The sequence below is a fragment of the Aulostomus chinensis genome, chromosome 8 (genome assembly GCF_037954235.1).
Source record: "Aulostomus chinensis isolate RoL2024-O1b breed Wild chromosome 8, RoL_Achi_v1.0, whole genome shotgun sequence".
Lineage (NCBI taxonomy): Eukaryota > Metazoa > Chordata > Actinopteri > Syngnathiformes > Aulostomidae > Aulostomus > Aulostomus chinensis.
The window spans coordinates 26,018,849-26,032,692 of record NC_141327.1 but is presented as its reverse complement, the minus strand read 5'-3'; the positions used below and the strand labels follow the sequence as shown (position 1 = coordinate 26,032,692).

The window sequence follows — 13,844 nt, the reverse complement described above, 5'->3', positions numbered from 1 at the left end:
GAACTTAAGATATTTGGGCACATTCATTTTTCAGACATTTTTCACTTTTAATTAGACCTTGTACAATATTTTTAATAGTGCGGCCCAGTTTTTTTAATTAGTCGTCAGCGCCTATCTGAATTTGCATACAGGAAACAGGTTTTAAAGCACTTTATCATTTAACACAACGGCGAGCTTTGGCTACTTGGGTGTAAAGAGCAACAATAAGAGCAAAAAACATTGTGTATAACATTGTGACAGTTCACACGCTGTAGAGCCAGAGTGTGAGCTGCTCCCGTCTCACCAGCAATTCAAGCCTTTTGTGTCCAGTGCCATAAAGACAGCGTGAACACAGAACAACTGGAACGTTCTCTCCAACCCTGCTGCTGCTGCCAGTACTTGCTGTAATCTGTGTTTTGTTGGCAAAAATATTTTTCCCCTCAGGGGGACAATAAAGTCAATCAATCAATCAATCAATCAATATATACTTTAAGGAAATGTAAGTGTCCATTGATTGATTATGGCTTTATTAAGGGTTTAGCTCTGGCAGCATTGAGATCCTGGGCGTATGCAGATTGTAGTCTTTTGTCGTGATGTTGATGTTTTAGTGTCAGAGCAGGTCAAGCAGTTTAGAGTTCCATACTTCAAAATGCTCATTCTCAAATAGATATGCCCAAATAGTGGTGTTTTAGAAACCAATTAAAAAAAGAAACTTTGTCAATGAAATTCTAATTCAAAAATATAATTCCAGGTGATGAGAGTTGATAATATCTCAGATGAGTTTTTTGAAGGTTTGTTTTCATCCCTCCGTGGCTTGTGCATCAGTCTGATCGTACGTAATTGACACCTGTGTGTTATTGTACGTCACAATGTTTGCCTGAAGCAGACTTAGTCCAGCATTTAAAACATGATTACTGATTGGAGTGCTGTCCTGTATGTTTTATCACAGTGTCTGTGGCTGAGGATCCACCACCCATTTATATTTTGAAAGGGTTTGAGCGCATTTTGGTTTTTGTCGCTTTTAATTAAAGTACAACATTTGAAATGATGGTAATAATACATTTTATTAATGGCTCACTTTGCTAGATACTCAAAGACACTCTATAAGTTAAAAAATACTAAAAAAAAACAAACCCATAAGTTACAAATCTTACATAAATACACTTTAAAAGCAGTTCTGACAGGCTGGGTTATGAGGGATGCTGTCAGGGGAGACAGTGCCTGAGGAAGGGGGCAGCTGTGGAGAAGGTCCTGCACACTCTATTTTATTAAGTTTTCCAGTTTGACGTTATATTGCTCAAAAGAAGCCAATATATCTTTTTTATGCATTACATAAAGTCACTGTGATAGATGACCTCATGAGCTTCACAACAAGACGCACAGCAACCCTGGAGTGTTGATGAAACAGAAATATTAAAACAGGCTTGTCACCATGGTTTCGCTGATCAAATACTGTTAAATGTCAAGCAACTCAACATGTCATCCCTGTACAATCCAGTTCATGATAATCGGAGTCGTAAAAAAACAAAAACAAGGTTTTCAAAGATAAAACATGTCACGTAATCATGGTCGTATATCCCTTTATCATGTAAAGATTGTTTCATTGGCTGTTGCAGTGGTATCATGAGACCAGGGATGAACGCCATCATGGGCGCCACAGGAAGTGGTAAAACATCGTAAGAAACTTCTTTTTTTTTTTTCCCGGCCACTATTTCAAATGAATAACAGTATTTGCATGTCGATATTAAGGTGGTGTTTTCTTCGACAGGCTTCTGGATGTGATCGCAGGTAGAAAAGACCCTGCTGGTCTTCGGGAAGGAAATGTCTTGGTGGACGGCAAGGTCGTGACCTCTGACCTCAGGCTGAGCTCTGCATATGTTGTTCAGGTACATCGAGGTACACATTTAAACTCACCCTTGGACGTTATATTCAGTGGGTTCTTTTGACTGGACGTCCCGTGTTTCCAGGATGATATCCTGATGGGCACTTTGAGCGTTAGAGAGAACCTTCGTTTCAGCGCAAACCTGCGTCTCAACCCTCAGCACCACTCCTCTGCAGACAAACGCAGCAGGGTAGACACCATCATCCATGAGCTGGGTCTGACTGACTGTGCCGACACAAAGGTACCCTGCTGTACTCACAATTAATGTGTATGCATATTATTCTTAATTTCTGACTCAAGCTTAGTGGTTCCAGTTATAATTCCGTTGGGTTGATGTGGTAGCTGTGAAGATTCTGAGGCATCGTATGTCCAGAGGTACCATGTGTAACTAACAGGGTACAAATACTTGTCATTGGGAGGCGGTGTACCCTTTCTGTCAATTAAATGTTGCACTTGTAGCCTCTTGAAGACCAATATTGTACTTTTGAGATGACAAATGTACCTTTGAGGGCAAGTCCTTCAAAAGCGTGTGTGTAAGTACACAACTGTTCTTGTCTGGCGCCTCCATTTTTTAGTAATGAAGAACTGTAATGCAGAACAGGAGATACAGATTACATTTAAAAAGGCAAATAAAAGGTCGGTGAGAAAACAATCAAGTTACTCACTTGAAAAATAGATCAAAAATACTTGAGAGCTAGTAGCTTAGCTCTCAAGTGTTTTGTGTGTGCAGATAGGGACGGAGTTCCTGCGCGGCGTGTCGGGAGGTGAAAGGAAACGGTGCAGCATCGGGATGGAGCTCATTACTTCTCCTGCTCTGCTGTTCCTGGATGAACCGACCACTGGATTGGATTCCAACACTGCAAACTGTATCATCAACCTACTGCACAAGTATAACCACAAAATCAATCCTTAAATCTCTTCGAGATTAATAATATGACACGAGATGCTGCAGCCAACATATCCTTCACTCTCAACTTTAATTTAAAGTTTATTTGGTTATGGCAGCCATTTTGGATGACTTGTAAATGATTTGCATCTTAAACAGTTGACTTTTTTTCCCCCTCTGGCTTCTCAAACTGTGGGGGTTCAAACACGCATTCAACTGTGTGTCCAGGCTGTCCAGGCAAGGCAAGACAGTGATATTCTCCATCCACCAGCCACGTTTCTCCATCTTCAGACAGTTTGACCATCTGGCTCTGATGCATAAAGGGGAGGTGGTGTACGCCGGGGCAGCTGACCAAGCTCTCCAATACTTCAACGATCTTGGTACAGGATGTATATGTTGGTGTGTTTATTTTGACAGGTTGGGAGTGCGTAAAAAACAAGGAAAAAATAGTTTTGTTTAAGCTCTTGTTCATACGCAAATATTTATACATGACATTCATATGCATGAGCGTGAACGTAATTTAAACTGATGAAATATATGTCTCTTATTTTGCCTCCCATGTGGTTGTGTGTTCCGCCACAGGTTATCAAATTGAATCCTTCAACAACCCTGCTGACTTCTTCATGGACATCACAAATGGAGAAGCTAAATCAGCATTAGAGCCCCTCGCTGCAGGTGCGCTTACTGGGAAAGACACGACTAAAGTAGAGCTTTAAAAAACAAACGCACAAAAACAAAAACAAGAGCCCACGTCAAACGTTTTTGGTCATTTCAAGGTGAAGAGACAAGTCAGTGTTTTGTTACTATTTGTGTTGTGTATAATTATTATGCGCTTTCAATGCTTGAACCTTAACTTAGTGAACCTTGTAACACCTTTGTTAATCAGACCAAAAGGCCCAGACGTTTCATCGATAAAGGACCAAAGTCACAGCTACTGGCAGACGTTAATGATTGTCAAAAAGGGGCGGGCTATTATATGGTCTTTCTTTATCTACAACATGTGTTATGGCTGTTATATCTCACCATAGATGATAGTAAAAACCCACTGGCATTCAAGTATCGCCAATCCCAGCTGTGCCAGAATATGCTGCAGGAGCTGGACCACGTGAACCAGAGCGCTGCTGGTGGGGTCAAAAGTCAGCAGGAGGCAGCTGATTATGTTACCTCATTCTTCTACCAGGTCAGCCCGATCCGAAATTAATCAGAGAGATGTTGTTTGGGTAAAAACTATAAAACCATGGAAATCCTATAATGTCAGTAATTTTGAGATAACAGGCAATCACGTTTATGATGTCATATCTCAGAGGGGAATGACTGCGTCTACTGTTATGTCAGCATGTCTGTTTATATCATGCCCATAACAAATACTTCTTTGTGTGCATGCGTGCGTGCGTGTGTGTGTGCGTGCGTGCGTGTGTGTGTGTGTGTGTGTGTGTGTGTGTGTGTGTGTGTGTGTGTGTGTGTGTGTGATAGCTGCATGTGGTGTGCGGCAGGACGATCCTCAACACTCTGAGGAACCCCCAGACCTCTTACGCTCAGCTGGCTCTCAACATCTTTTTCGCCATTCTGGTGGGACTCATTTATTACCAGATGCCTTTGACGCTGCCTGAGGCTCTACAGAACAGGTGAGGTAGTGTCATCATAGTGTGTGACTGTTCCATAGAGTGTGAAGCCAGCGATACCTGATAACATTAAGGTGTTGTACGAATGAGCAGACAAACATGTGCCTTGTGATGCCAAAATCACTTCCAGCTTCCACTAGGGGGCACTGGAGGACACACTTACAGTAATCATGCCACTGTGCGTGACTTGAAGAGGTCAGTGTGCATTTTAGATCCATCCATTGTCTTCCGCTTATTCCTATTAAGGGTCGCGGGGGGGGGGGGTGGAGCCCAATCCCAGCGGCTATGGGTGAGAGGCAGGGTTCACCCTGGACAGGTTGCCAGTCCATCACAGGGACTGCACATAGAGACAGACAACCATTCATACTCACAGTCACACCTACAGTCAATTTAGAGTATCAATCAGCCTCGTCCCCTCTTGATGTCTTTGGACTGTGGGAAGAAGCTGGAGTACCAGAGAGAACCCACACAGGAACAGGGAGAACATGCAGACTCCACACAGATAGATCCTGTACCCGAGCCGGGACTAGAACCCGGAACCTTCTTGCTGTGAGGTGACAGTGCTGACCACTGCACCACCGCGCAGCCTGCGTTTTAGATGTAAAAGGCAATTATCATTGTTACATCCGATATATTTCCTGTAACCACTAGTTGGCTCTATGAGAATGACTGGAGCTCAGCAGGTGGACGTCCTCAGGTCGGTGTCCTCATCTGAAGTTCAGAACAGATCTGACCATGCGGGGTCCTTTTCAGTGTCTTCACAGTAACGAGATTTTAAGATGATTCCAACCAGATTTTGAGATGGATCTGGTGGTTGACTCGCTTGGATAGTTTTTTTGTCTGCTGACAGACAAACGCCACAGAAAACCACAAAACTGTAGAGTTGCAAGATTTTCAAAGTGCCTTCAAGCAAAGTAGTGCAAGACAGCAGACATGAATATTTCCACTCAGGAAAAGTCACAAGAACAATGGCTGTCCAGTCAAGAATGAATAAAACCTTCTACTATCAGCAGGACAGTAGGTCAGGCTTTTATTGTGGCACACCTTTGTTCTTATCTCTCCTTTTATCTTTTAGGTACTTTTTTCATGTACTAAAGCGCCTCAAAATTTATCTCGGCAGATTAGAATCCCATATGTGTGTTATTGTTTCTGCTGTAACGAGTAGTAGTAGTTGTAGTAGTGGCGGTGGTAGTTTGCTTGTTGAAAAAAGTGATTTAATTTTGAAATGAAAGGCAGGTACGCCAGCAATTCACTTCAAAGCAGTTAATGAGTGAGGAAAGCAGCCATGTTGTCCAGGAGGGGAGAAGAAGAAGAAAAAAAAAAAGCTAATGAGGAGAAAACACAGGTCAGGTGATATTTTCCGCTCAACTGTCCATCAGTTTACAACCAACTGACAACCCAGTGCCCCCCTCCCTCTCTCCCTCTCTCCCTCTCTCCCTCTCTGCCTCTCTCCCTCTCCGTGACAGGAGCGGCTCCTTCTTCTTTCTGATCATCAACATGGTGTTTGGGAATCTGTCAGCTGTTGAGCTCTTCATCAATGAGAGGGCGATCTTCATGTGAGTCACACGTGTTTGTTACGATGAAGATAGTCACTTACCAGATAAACTGAGGTTTGTAAGTGATTCCAAAAATATTAATATGAAAATGTTTCTTTTTCTTTTTTTTTTAAATATTGTTTTCAACAAAATTCAGTGTGGCTCTGAACCGTTGATATGTTGTCCCGTCTGTTATTTTCACTCTCAAATGTGCTAAAATAGCTGGGCGCTACACATTTTAGCAAATTTCTCAATACACAAAAATGCTCTTTTGAATATACACAACAGCTTACAGTGTTAACTGTATGGAATTAAGGCTAAAAAAAAAAGAAAAAAGAAAGAAGTATAATTTTGTTTTTATTTGCCAGTATTCGTCTTTACCAGGTGGGTTAAGATATGATTTGCTAATTAGTAGGACTTCCCTCTGTGTCCGTCCTACAATTGCTCACTTTTAAATCAGTCACATAATTTGTTTTTAACCTTTCTTCATTCATGTCTGTTGCAGTCATGAGAACTCCAGTGGCTACTACCGCACCTCTGTCTACTTCCTGTCCAAGATCTTCGCTGATCTCATCCCAAACCGCATCATCCCCATCTTTGTGTTCTCAGCTATTGCCTACTACATGATGGGTAAACAGAACAGAGAATAGAATAGAAAGCCTTTATTGTCATATACACAGTACAATGAGATTTGAAAAGCAGCTCCTTCAATGTGCCCTCTCAATATAAAAGTATACTATAAAAAAAAGCACCTAATAGTAAAAATACACAGGCAGACGGACAGATAAAAGAAAACTTAAAATAAAATATCGCATATGTAATGTTAAAAACAGGCCGTGGTTAAGATGGTACGAACATAAGTGCGGGAGCAGCATATTGAGTGTGGAGGTAGTTATGACCGCTGTGCAGTGGTCAGTGCAAAGACGTCCGAGCAAAAGTCAGCTCTTAGTGCAGATTTGAATCCCCGCATGCAAGCACAATTACACGTCAATATTTCAGTATCACGTCAGATTTCTTAGTCTGTCCTGTGGAGTAGCTCCGCTGTGCCCGCTAGCTGTAGCACAGGGTGGGTAGATGTTTTTTATCGGCTCATGCCTGAGTGTTCATCCCTCCTCCAGGACTAAAACCTGCTTTCGAGGCCTTCCTGTGTTTTGCGCTGACCATGTCTCTGGTCAGTCTGGCAGGAGTCAGCCTGGCCTTCCTGGTCTCAGCCAGCGTGTCTTCGTTTGCGATGGCTAATATCCTCATTGCTCTTCCCTTTGTCTTCATGATGGTGAGGCAGAAGGACACACTGAACATGGCGATGCCGGTTTCTATCTTGATTCATTAATAACCTCCTTCTTTAGGTATTTGGTGGTTATCTTGTTAATCTCAACGCCATGCTGACTTGGCTCTCCTGGTTGAAATGGATCAGCATCTTCAGATATGGACTGAATGTAAGATACGGACAAAAGGCAGGAAAAGAGGGAGGGTGCGGTTGGGAAAATACGGACGAGTCGGGTAAAATGTTTCTATCTGCAGCAAGAAAGTTGCTCATCGGGATCCTTTTTTTTTTTTTGTCTCCCTCTCAGGCTGCATTCATCAATGAGTTTACAGGACAGTTTTTCTACACCAACACCACTATGTGAGTGCTGAATGATGACATAGTTAATGAGCACAATAACCCACACACAATCCCAGCGAGCCTCTCCTCTCTGTGCTGCAGCATCCCAGGGGAGCTGTTCCTGAAAAGCCAGGACATCGACTACTCCGTGTGGGGCTTCTGGCAGAACCAGGTGGCCCTGCTGGGAATCATATTGGTCTGCATGTTCCTGGCCTACGTGCAGCTGCGACGCATCAACCGCTGGAAATGATGAAGTCCAGCTGTTTGTGAATCCATCAACCACAAACTGCCCTTTTCTTATTTATTTAACAGCCTTTAAATGAAAGCTATGAATATATATTGATGGGAAATGTTATGTTAGTTTCAGATATATTTACCACATAAGTTTTCTGATGTGATTATGTGACTTATTAATTCACTCACAAAAAAAAGGGGGTGAATATTTTCACATCGCTCTCTCACGCAGTCTTTGCCACGCTAACAAACGCACGTGCTGTGACATTTGACTCAGCGGTAGATAAGCTGCCACTAAGCACACTTGGTCTGTGCACGAGGGAATATATGACAACAGCCAATCCAATGTCCTCACAAAGCTTCTTACAAAGAGAGATGGAACATTGGCTCCAAAGACCATGTGCACCATCTGCATTTTATGGGGGAGATCTTTTTATCTGCTCTCTTTAGCGCCGGGATCTTCACAATTCTTCAGTTAAAACATGGATCACAAATCTGATACTGTGTGTGCAAATTCCCCCGTTATCAATGCCAAACAAACACAGGAATTGTCTCTATGTTTTTAATATATATTTTTGTTCTGAAAATGTATTACAAGCCATGGATTATGATGTATTAATACTGTAAAACCAGAACAAACAGAGGAGCACTCCAGCTAACTCCATACTTCTTTTTTTTTTTCAATTATCTGTTTATTGGTGTTTTGGGGTAACTAACCAATGGCTGTGTGTCATATACATTAATGCATTGTAAAAAATATCAACGTCACATAAAAACACACAGCAACAAGGACACACACAGTACAAAACGAAAACTGCACATCAAGTATCGAAACAGAGCAACTCAAATATTGACCCAGTAAAAAGCTGCCGGTCATCTAACATTGGAAATAATGTTGTAAAGATTACAAAAAGCACCTCAATATCACCTGTAGTGGCTTATTTTATCCCTGCCTCTTTCATTTAAACCTCAATTAATTATTCTTGTATCGTAAAAGAACCAGCAGGGTCAGATGTCCTGCTGATGCTGGAAACACTGGTAGGTCTTAAAAATCCCTCCACAGGAATCAATTTCCTGTTTTAGCGGTTAAATTAATCAGCGTGTCTCATGTTCGCCTCTAGAAGCTCTTCACGCTGCTGGTGCTCTTACTCAGGCTGTTTCCTACTGTCACCGGTGTGTTCTCCAACCCACGGAGCCACTCTGTACACTTCAGCACCACCCGCTCATCTACACCGTGGTCCTCCTCGTCCTCATACTCCACATCATCATACTTGTGTCGTTCGTTTAGAAGTGAGATTTTCACAAAGGAGCTTATATCTCCCAGTCCCACATCGCAATGACTTTTAGCAGCAGCTCTGCTGCCGTTAGCGGTGCCTTGTCGCTGCACCGCTGGTGGGTGCCTCTTAGAAAGGTTCTCCCTCCTGCGTCTGGACTCAGTGGTATTTCCACAAACACCAGCTCCATTTCCAGAATTCCTGGCAGCTGATCGTCTCTCACTGTTCCTCCGCTGCAGCAGCAAAGCAGCCTCAGGTGTGAGCGTGAGAGTGAAACGGGCCTCCTCCTGAGTTCTGCTCCTGCTTTTCACCTCAGGTTCACTCTTGAGTAAAGTGTGGTTTGTATGTTTGTGCATTGCCGTCTTACACAAGGACTCACCCGAGCTGGAGGCAGGCAAGCCGTCTGAGAGTGTTTGTGATGAGGGCAGCAAGCGTTCCTTTCTCTTTGCATGCAGATCCATCCCTGATACTCCCTTGGCGGTTGGCAGATGGCTCCTGGGTGGGCTCTTCTTCCCCAGCTGCTTGAGGTTCAAAGCCAGCCGATCCTTCACTGAGCTGCCCTTGTCCTCTCTCAGGACCCTGCTCTTAGGTACACTAAGTGCAGATGATGATGATGTGCCGCTGATAGGTTTCTCCTTTCCAGTCAGTCCTGAAACAGAGCGAGTAATTGACACGGGTGGGAACGGCATTTTGGAGACGCACAGGATCAGGTAGGAGAGAAGTTCAGTTTTGCTGCTGAATTGCAGGAAGGAGAAAGAAGAGGGTGCTAAGGAGGAAACAGATTTGCTGAGGTAGATGAGATACTTTGATGCATGTTCGGCCATGCAGGGGTCAGATGGTAAGTGTGTTGCTCCAGTACTTGATTCTTGATGTCCTGCAGGCGTCTTATACCTGAGCAGCAGGAGGGTGTGGCATGGCAACCCTTCAAAAGACGTGAATGTCTCTAGAGAAAGGGGAAAGGTTTTGGTTTTTTTTGCATCTCACATGCTCATTACTGTGAGGCTCAGAGATCTAAAATAAACTTCTAATCCGCTGGTGTCATCAGTTAGGGCTCGTTCACTACGCACAGTGCAAGTACACACGCAGCTCTAATCCACACAAGTAGTACTGATGACTGGAGGTTGACACAAGTGCGAGTCTGAAGAAGAGGAGCCTTTATGGTGATTGTACGGATTACAACAAAATTCATCCTTGGCATTTAACCCATCCTCAACACGGGAGGGAGGAGCGCCAACTTCAGTTCGTTCTACTATGTTTGGTCAGGAGTACCCATGGAGAACCACACAGACACGGGGAGAAACATGCCAGCTCCTCACAGAAAAGACCCGGAAGAGCAGCGGCTGAAACAGAGAATCTCCTGCGCCGCGAGGCAACAGCAGTGTCGACCACAGATCAGCCACTGGCAAAACCTACAGAAAGGGCACATTTTATACCTTTGCCGATTACTAAAAGGGGAAAGATTGTAAATTTATATCTTTCATCCTGTTTGCAGGGTGCAGGGCTGAAAATTAAATGCATCTGTGAATACAGTAAAGCCTGAACGCTCACTCCAAACTAAATATATATATATATATATATATATATATATATATATATATCCAATATACAATGTTTTTATTTCACTTTGGATTTTCATCAGGTTACATTTTTTTGAAAGATGGAAAAGACAAAGTTGACAGTGATAAAACTTTTATAGAAACTTTCAACCAAGAGAGACATACACATAGAGAATCATGTCAAGTGCATTTAGCAACAAAAGTACATTTTCCCCAGGTTTTGCCATCACCACTCATCCAAATGATTGAGGCGCACGAAGACACAAGTATTTAATTATGTTCACATTAATGACCTCTACTAACATTTAACAACTTTGCAAGACGGAACTTACATGTCATGATGTTTCCTCCATTCTAAGTTTAGTGTTGCGCTGATAGCTTTAACGGAGTCAATTCAGATTCCCATGCAGGATTTATCGTCCGCTCCCTCCGTGCTTCCTGGTTTCGGGACTATGATTAATCCTTGAGTCCTGAGTCCTCGTCCTGGGAAAAGCTTTATTGACGGTGTCTGATTCAAGTTTATCGTCCGCTGAGGTACAAACAAATTTATTGTTGTGTGTGCAGAGCTGTTGGCTGCCAGCATTGAATTTTATGTATTACCGTACCAGCGCTGAGTGACCACAGGTGATATTTACCCTGTGTACCACTAGATGGCAGTATGAGTGTGTAAATAAATGTAAACGTAACCGTCGAGGTCATGTTATTGATACAGGTGTATGACACGCTTTTCATTTACTCTGTACCTGATGTTTATGTTGTCTGCTACCCCTACACATCACATGTTTATTTTGTATATCCATATACTTTCAAAACTACACAAACTGATCCCAAATTATTACTTCCATGTGCTGAGGTCGAATCATTACCAGAGGCCCCAAACGCAAAAAGCAACAAATGACTCCTACACAGAGGAGATCATAAGGGCATGTAAAAAAACATTTATTTGATATAATTTTGTCGTAAGTCATTGTTAAAAAAAATTAAAAATACTTTTTTTTTAAACAATACAGGAAATGACACATCTCTATATAACAGGCTCCATTTAAACTTTTGAATTCTTGTATTTGCTCACATGGCACATTTGGGAGAGTGTGTGTTTAATCACAGCAGGTCTTCCTGTGTATGTGGAGGACTCCTCGACAGCGTGGACAGGTATGACGAGCATCCTTGAAATGGTTTACAAAAAATGGAATCAGGCAGCAGCAGAACACCAACCTGTGTGAAAGAAATCATTCGTCAGGCTCCATCTTTTACGCGTGTGTGTGTGTGTTTGATGCTGTGCAATTAGAGAGCCAGATTTAAGTAATTAAACAAGTCTCTCCTCACCCGCAAAGGACAAACACAACACACATCAACCAGGCATGTTTCCCGACATGGTAGGTGACCTGTGTGGTGACCTGAGCCTGACAGGAAGGGCACGTTGTCAGCGCTGGGGAGCGATACAATTCCGTCTCATAGCTCACAAACTTCGGCCGGGGAGAAGATGGAGGGAAGGCAGATGCTGGAGAAAAGACAAGTGGAATTTAAACATAAACACTCATGTTCAGTGTGTTACTGTTCAAGGACTTGCAAACACAAATCTCAAGAACCCACTCTCTGCTCAGCGCTGTTATAATTATTAAAAAGTTTAAACATGCTGAGTATTGTCAAACAAAAAAGATGATATGCAGGGTCATTCAAAGAAAAGGTGTGTTGTTGAACTTCTCTAACTTTTCAAATAGTTTGAATGTTACTTATAACTAGTCTAAAATTACTTGTTGGTGGTTTTGGACAGACAATGAGCAATAACTCCACAATCAACTCTCCACTTAAAGAGCTTTAACATCAGCATTTAAGAGGGAATTAATTTCAGTAATATAGGAAGAAATAACCATGACGTTCGGGACAGTTTGACTCTTTCAAAATGGAGGCAGACTTCCCAGGAGCAGCTACCTGGACAGTGTGACTGAGTTGAGCAGGCAACTCCAGGGGAAAAACTGATGGAAGGAAGAGCAGGCGGAGGGCTGAGGGGTGAATGAATCTGATAGATCCCCACTTCCTGCCCTCTTCTGTACTCATCTACAGGAAAATAGGAATACTCATATCATTTTTTAACCATGGAAATAGACTATTTCAAAGGGTATTGGTCAGTTGAGCGAGTGTTTACCTGACAAGAAGTAAGGTGGAGGTGTGGGGAATGGCTCATCCAAATTCGATACCGTTGACTCCATTTACGTGGTGATATTCTGCAGGAGAAAGAGTGAAGTGTTTTGGGGCTTGGAGCAGGTTGTCTGTTGGTCTCCCAGGTGAGACGAGAGGAACTAATTGAAATCTCCTCTGATTGGTTGAGGAACCTGTTACCCAGAAGTCAATGGCAGCAAGGTTTTAGAACGGAGCAGATGTGAGCAGCCCTCTTGACTTAGTTTACACCAGAAATGCATGGACTGACTGCATATATTTCAAAGATTATTGTAGAGATAATCATTATCTTGACTTTGAGGAATTTCACATCAAGACATGAAAAGAGAAACGTTACAGCAAACGTTCCTTAAAAGCCTTCAGCTTAATTTCCTTTGGAAAATAACTGTTGTGTCATCGGCGTGTGAAACATACCGGGTAGAAACACTGATCACAATAAAAACTTCCAAAAAAAAAAAAAAAAGTTTATTGTAATAATGATACAATGGCTGTATTTTGTCCAATCGTCATTGTGGTGTTTTGTATTATTATTCAGCGGTAAATGTAATAACAATGTGGAGGCACAGAGAGAGATGGGGGAGGAATGGAGCTTAGAAATGGTTATAACTGACAATTTGGGGTAGTAAAGGGCCAGACAGGCTTGCACGTTATTAAGATTATGCGGTAGCTACTTTCTTCATGCAGTAGATGGCAGTATACATCACGTGTGTTCCACAAACGAAGCCAAAGGAGGAGGAACCCTGCCCTATTTAATTTGCTTTAATCGAGCACTACATGCGGATGTTCTCGTTCCATGTGCTTATCAGGTTTTTTTAATCATTTGATTTGTGTTTGTTTATTTTCTGTACAGATTTCTTAAAAGATATCTACAAGCCAGATGAGTTCAATCGTACATTTAAATGAATAACTCAGATCTTCACTTTTTTTTAATTTATTTTTTTATTGAGGTGCCAAATTGATTCAGATCCACAGTAAAATGACAAAAGCAGTTTTGGTGTTGGACCATTTATTTATTTCTTTGTATGTAAATCTGTGGATGTAAAGCACCAGAATCAAATACATCGATCTGCACATTGACATCTGATTGTTTTTCTC

General features: G+C 42.3%; 3 protein-coding genes across 3 annotated transcripts; 1 reads left to right on the top strand and 2 right to left on the bottom strand.

The window, feature by feature from the left end:
• The first annotated feature begins 1,602 nt into the window (after positions 1-1,602).
• On the top strand, positions 1,603-8,585 carry abcg2b (ATP-binding cassette, sub-family G (WHITE), member 2b). The gene is made up of 14 exons (XM_086211981.1): positions 1,603-1,655; positions 1,748-1,865; positions 1,947-2,102; positions 2,592-2,749; positions 2,976-3,127; positions 3,330-3,422; positions 3,776-3,927; positions 4,221-4,372; positions 5,836-5,925; positions 6,410-6,534; positions 7,023-7,177; positions 7,251-7,340; positions 7,476-7,528; positions 7,610-8,585. Exons 1-14 carry the CDS (start codon positions 1,603-1,605, stop codon positions 7,755-7,757), a joined length of 1,695 nt encoding a protein of 564 aa, XP_086068107.1. The 3' UTR covers positions 7,758-8,585.
• Positions 7,048-11,335, bottom strand: LOC147257804 (uncharacterized). The gene is made up of 2 exons (XM_086211979.1): positions 10,904-11,335; positions 7,048-9,958 (listed from the first exon to the last, which is right to left on the bottom strand). Exon 2 carries the CDS (start codon positions 9,837-9,839, stop codon positions 8,859-8,861), a length of 981 nt encoding a protein of 326 aa, XP_086068105.1. The 5' UTR covers positions 9,840-9,958; positions 10,904-11,335; the 3' UTR covers positions 7,048-8,858.
• Positions 11,336-11,489: 154 nt separating this feature from the next.
• Positions 11,490-12,881, bottom strand: LOC147257803 (lipopolysaccharide-induced tumor necrosis factor-alpha factor homolog). Its single transcript, XM_086211980.1, has 4 exons — positions 12,718-12,881; positions 12,504-12,629; positions 11,898-12,072; positions 11,490-11,786 (listed from the first exon to the last, which is right to left on the bottom strand). The coding sequence occupies exons 1-4, from the start codon at positions 12,779-12,781 to the stop codon at positions 11,669-11,671; spliced, it is 483 nt and encodes a 160-aa protein (XP_086068106.1). The 5' UTR covers positions 12,782-12,881; the 3' UTR covers positions 11,490-11,668.
• Positions 12,882-13,844: the final 963 nt, after the last annotated feature.

Coding starts and splice junctions, on each gene's coding strand:
- abcg2b (XM_086211981.1), top strand. CDS start 1,603: ATGAGACCAGGGATGAACGCCATCATGGGCGCCACAGGAAGTGGTAAA. Junction 3,128..3,329: donor CCAATACTTCAACGATCTTG/GTACAGGATGTA, acceptor GTTCCGCCACAG/GTTATCAAATTGAATCCTTC. Junction 6,535..7,022: donor TATTGCCTACTACATGATGG/GTAAACAGAACA, acceptor TCCCTCCTCCAG/GACTAAAACCTGCTTTCGAG.
- LOC147257804 (XM_086211979.1), bottom strand. CDS start 9,839: ATGGCCGAACATGCATCAAAGTATCTCATCTACCTCAGCAAATCTGTT.
- LOC147257803 (XM_086211980.1), bottom strand. CDS start 12,781: ATGGAGTCAACGGTATCGAATTTGGATGAGCCATTCCCCACACCTCCA. Junction 12,630..12,717: donor TCCACCTTACTTCTTGTCAG/GTAAACACTCGC, acceptor ATTTTCCTGTAG/ATGAGTACAGAAGAGGGCAG. Junction 11,787..11,897: donor GTTGTGTTTGTCCTTTGCGG/GTGAGGAGAGAC, acceptor TCTTTCACACAG/GTTGGTGTTCTGCTGCTGCC.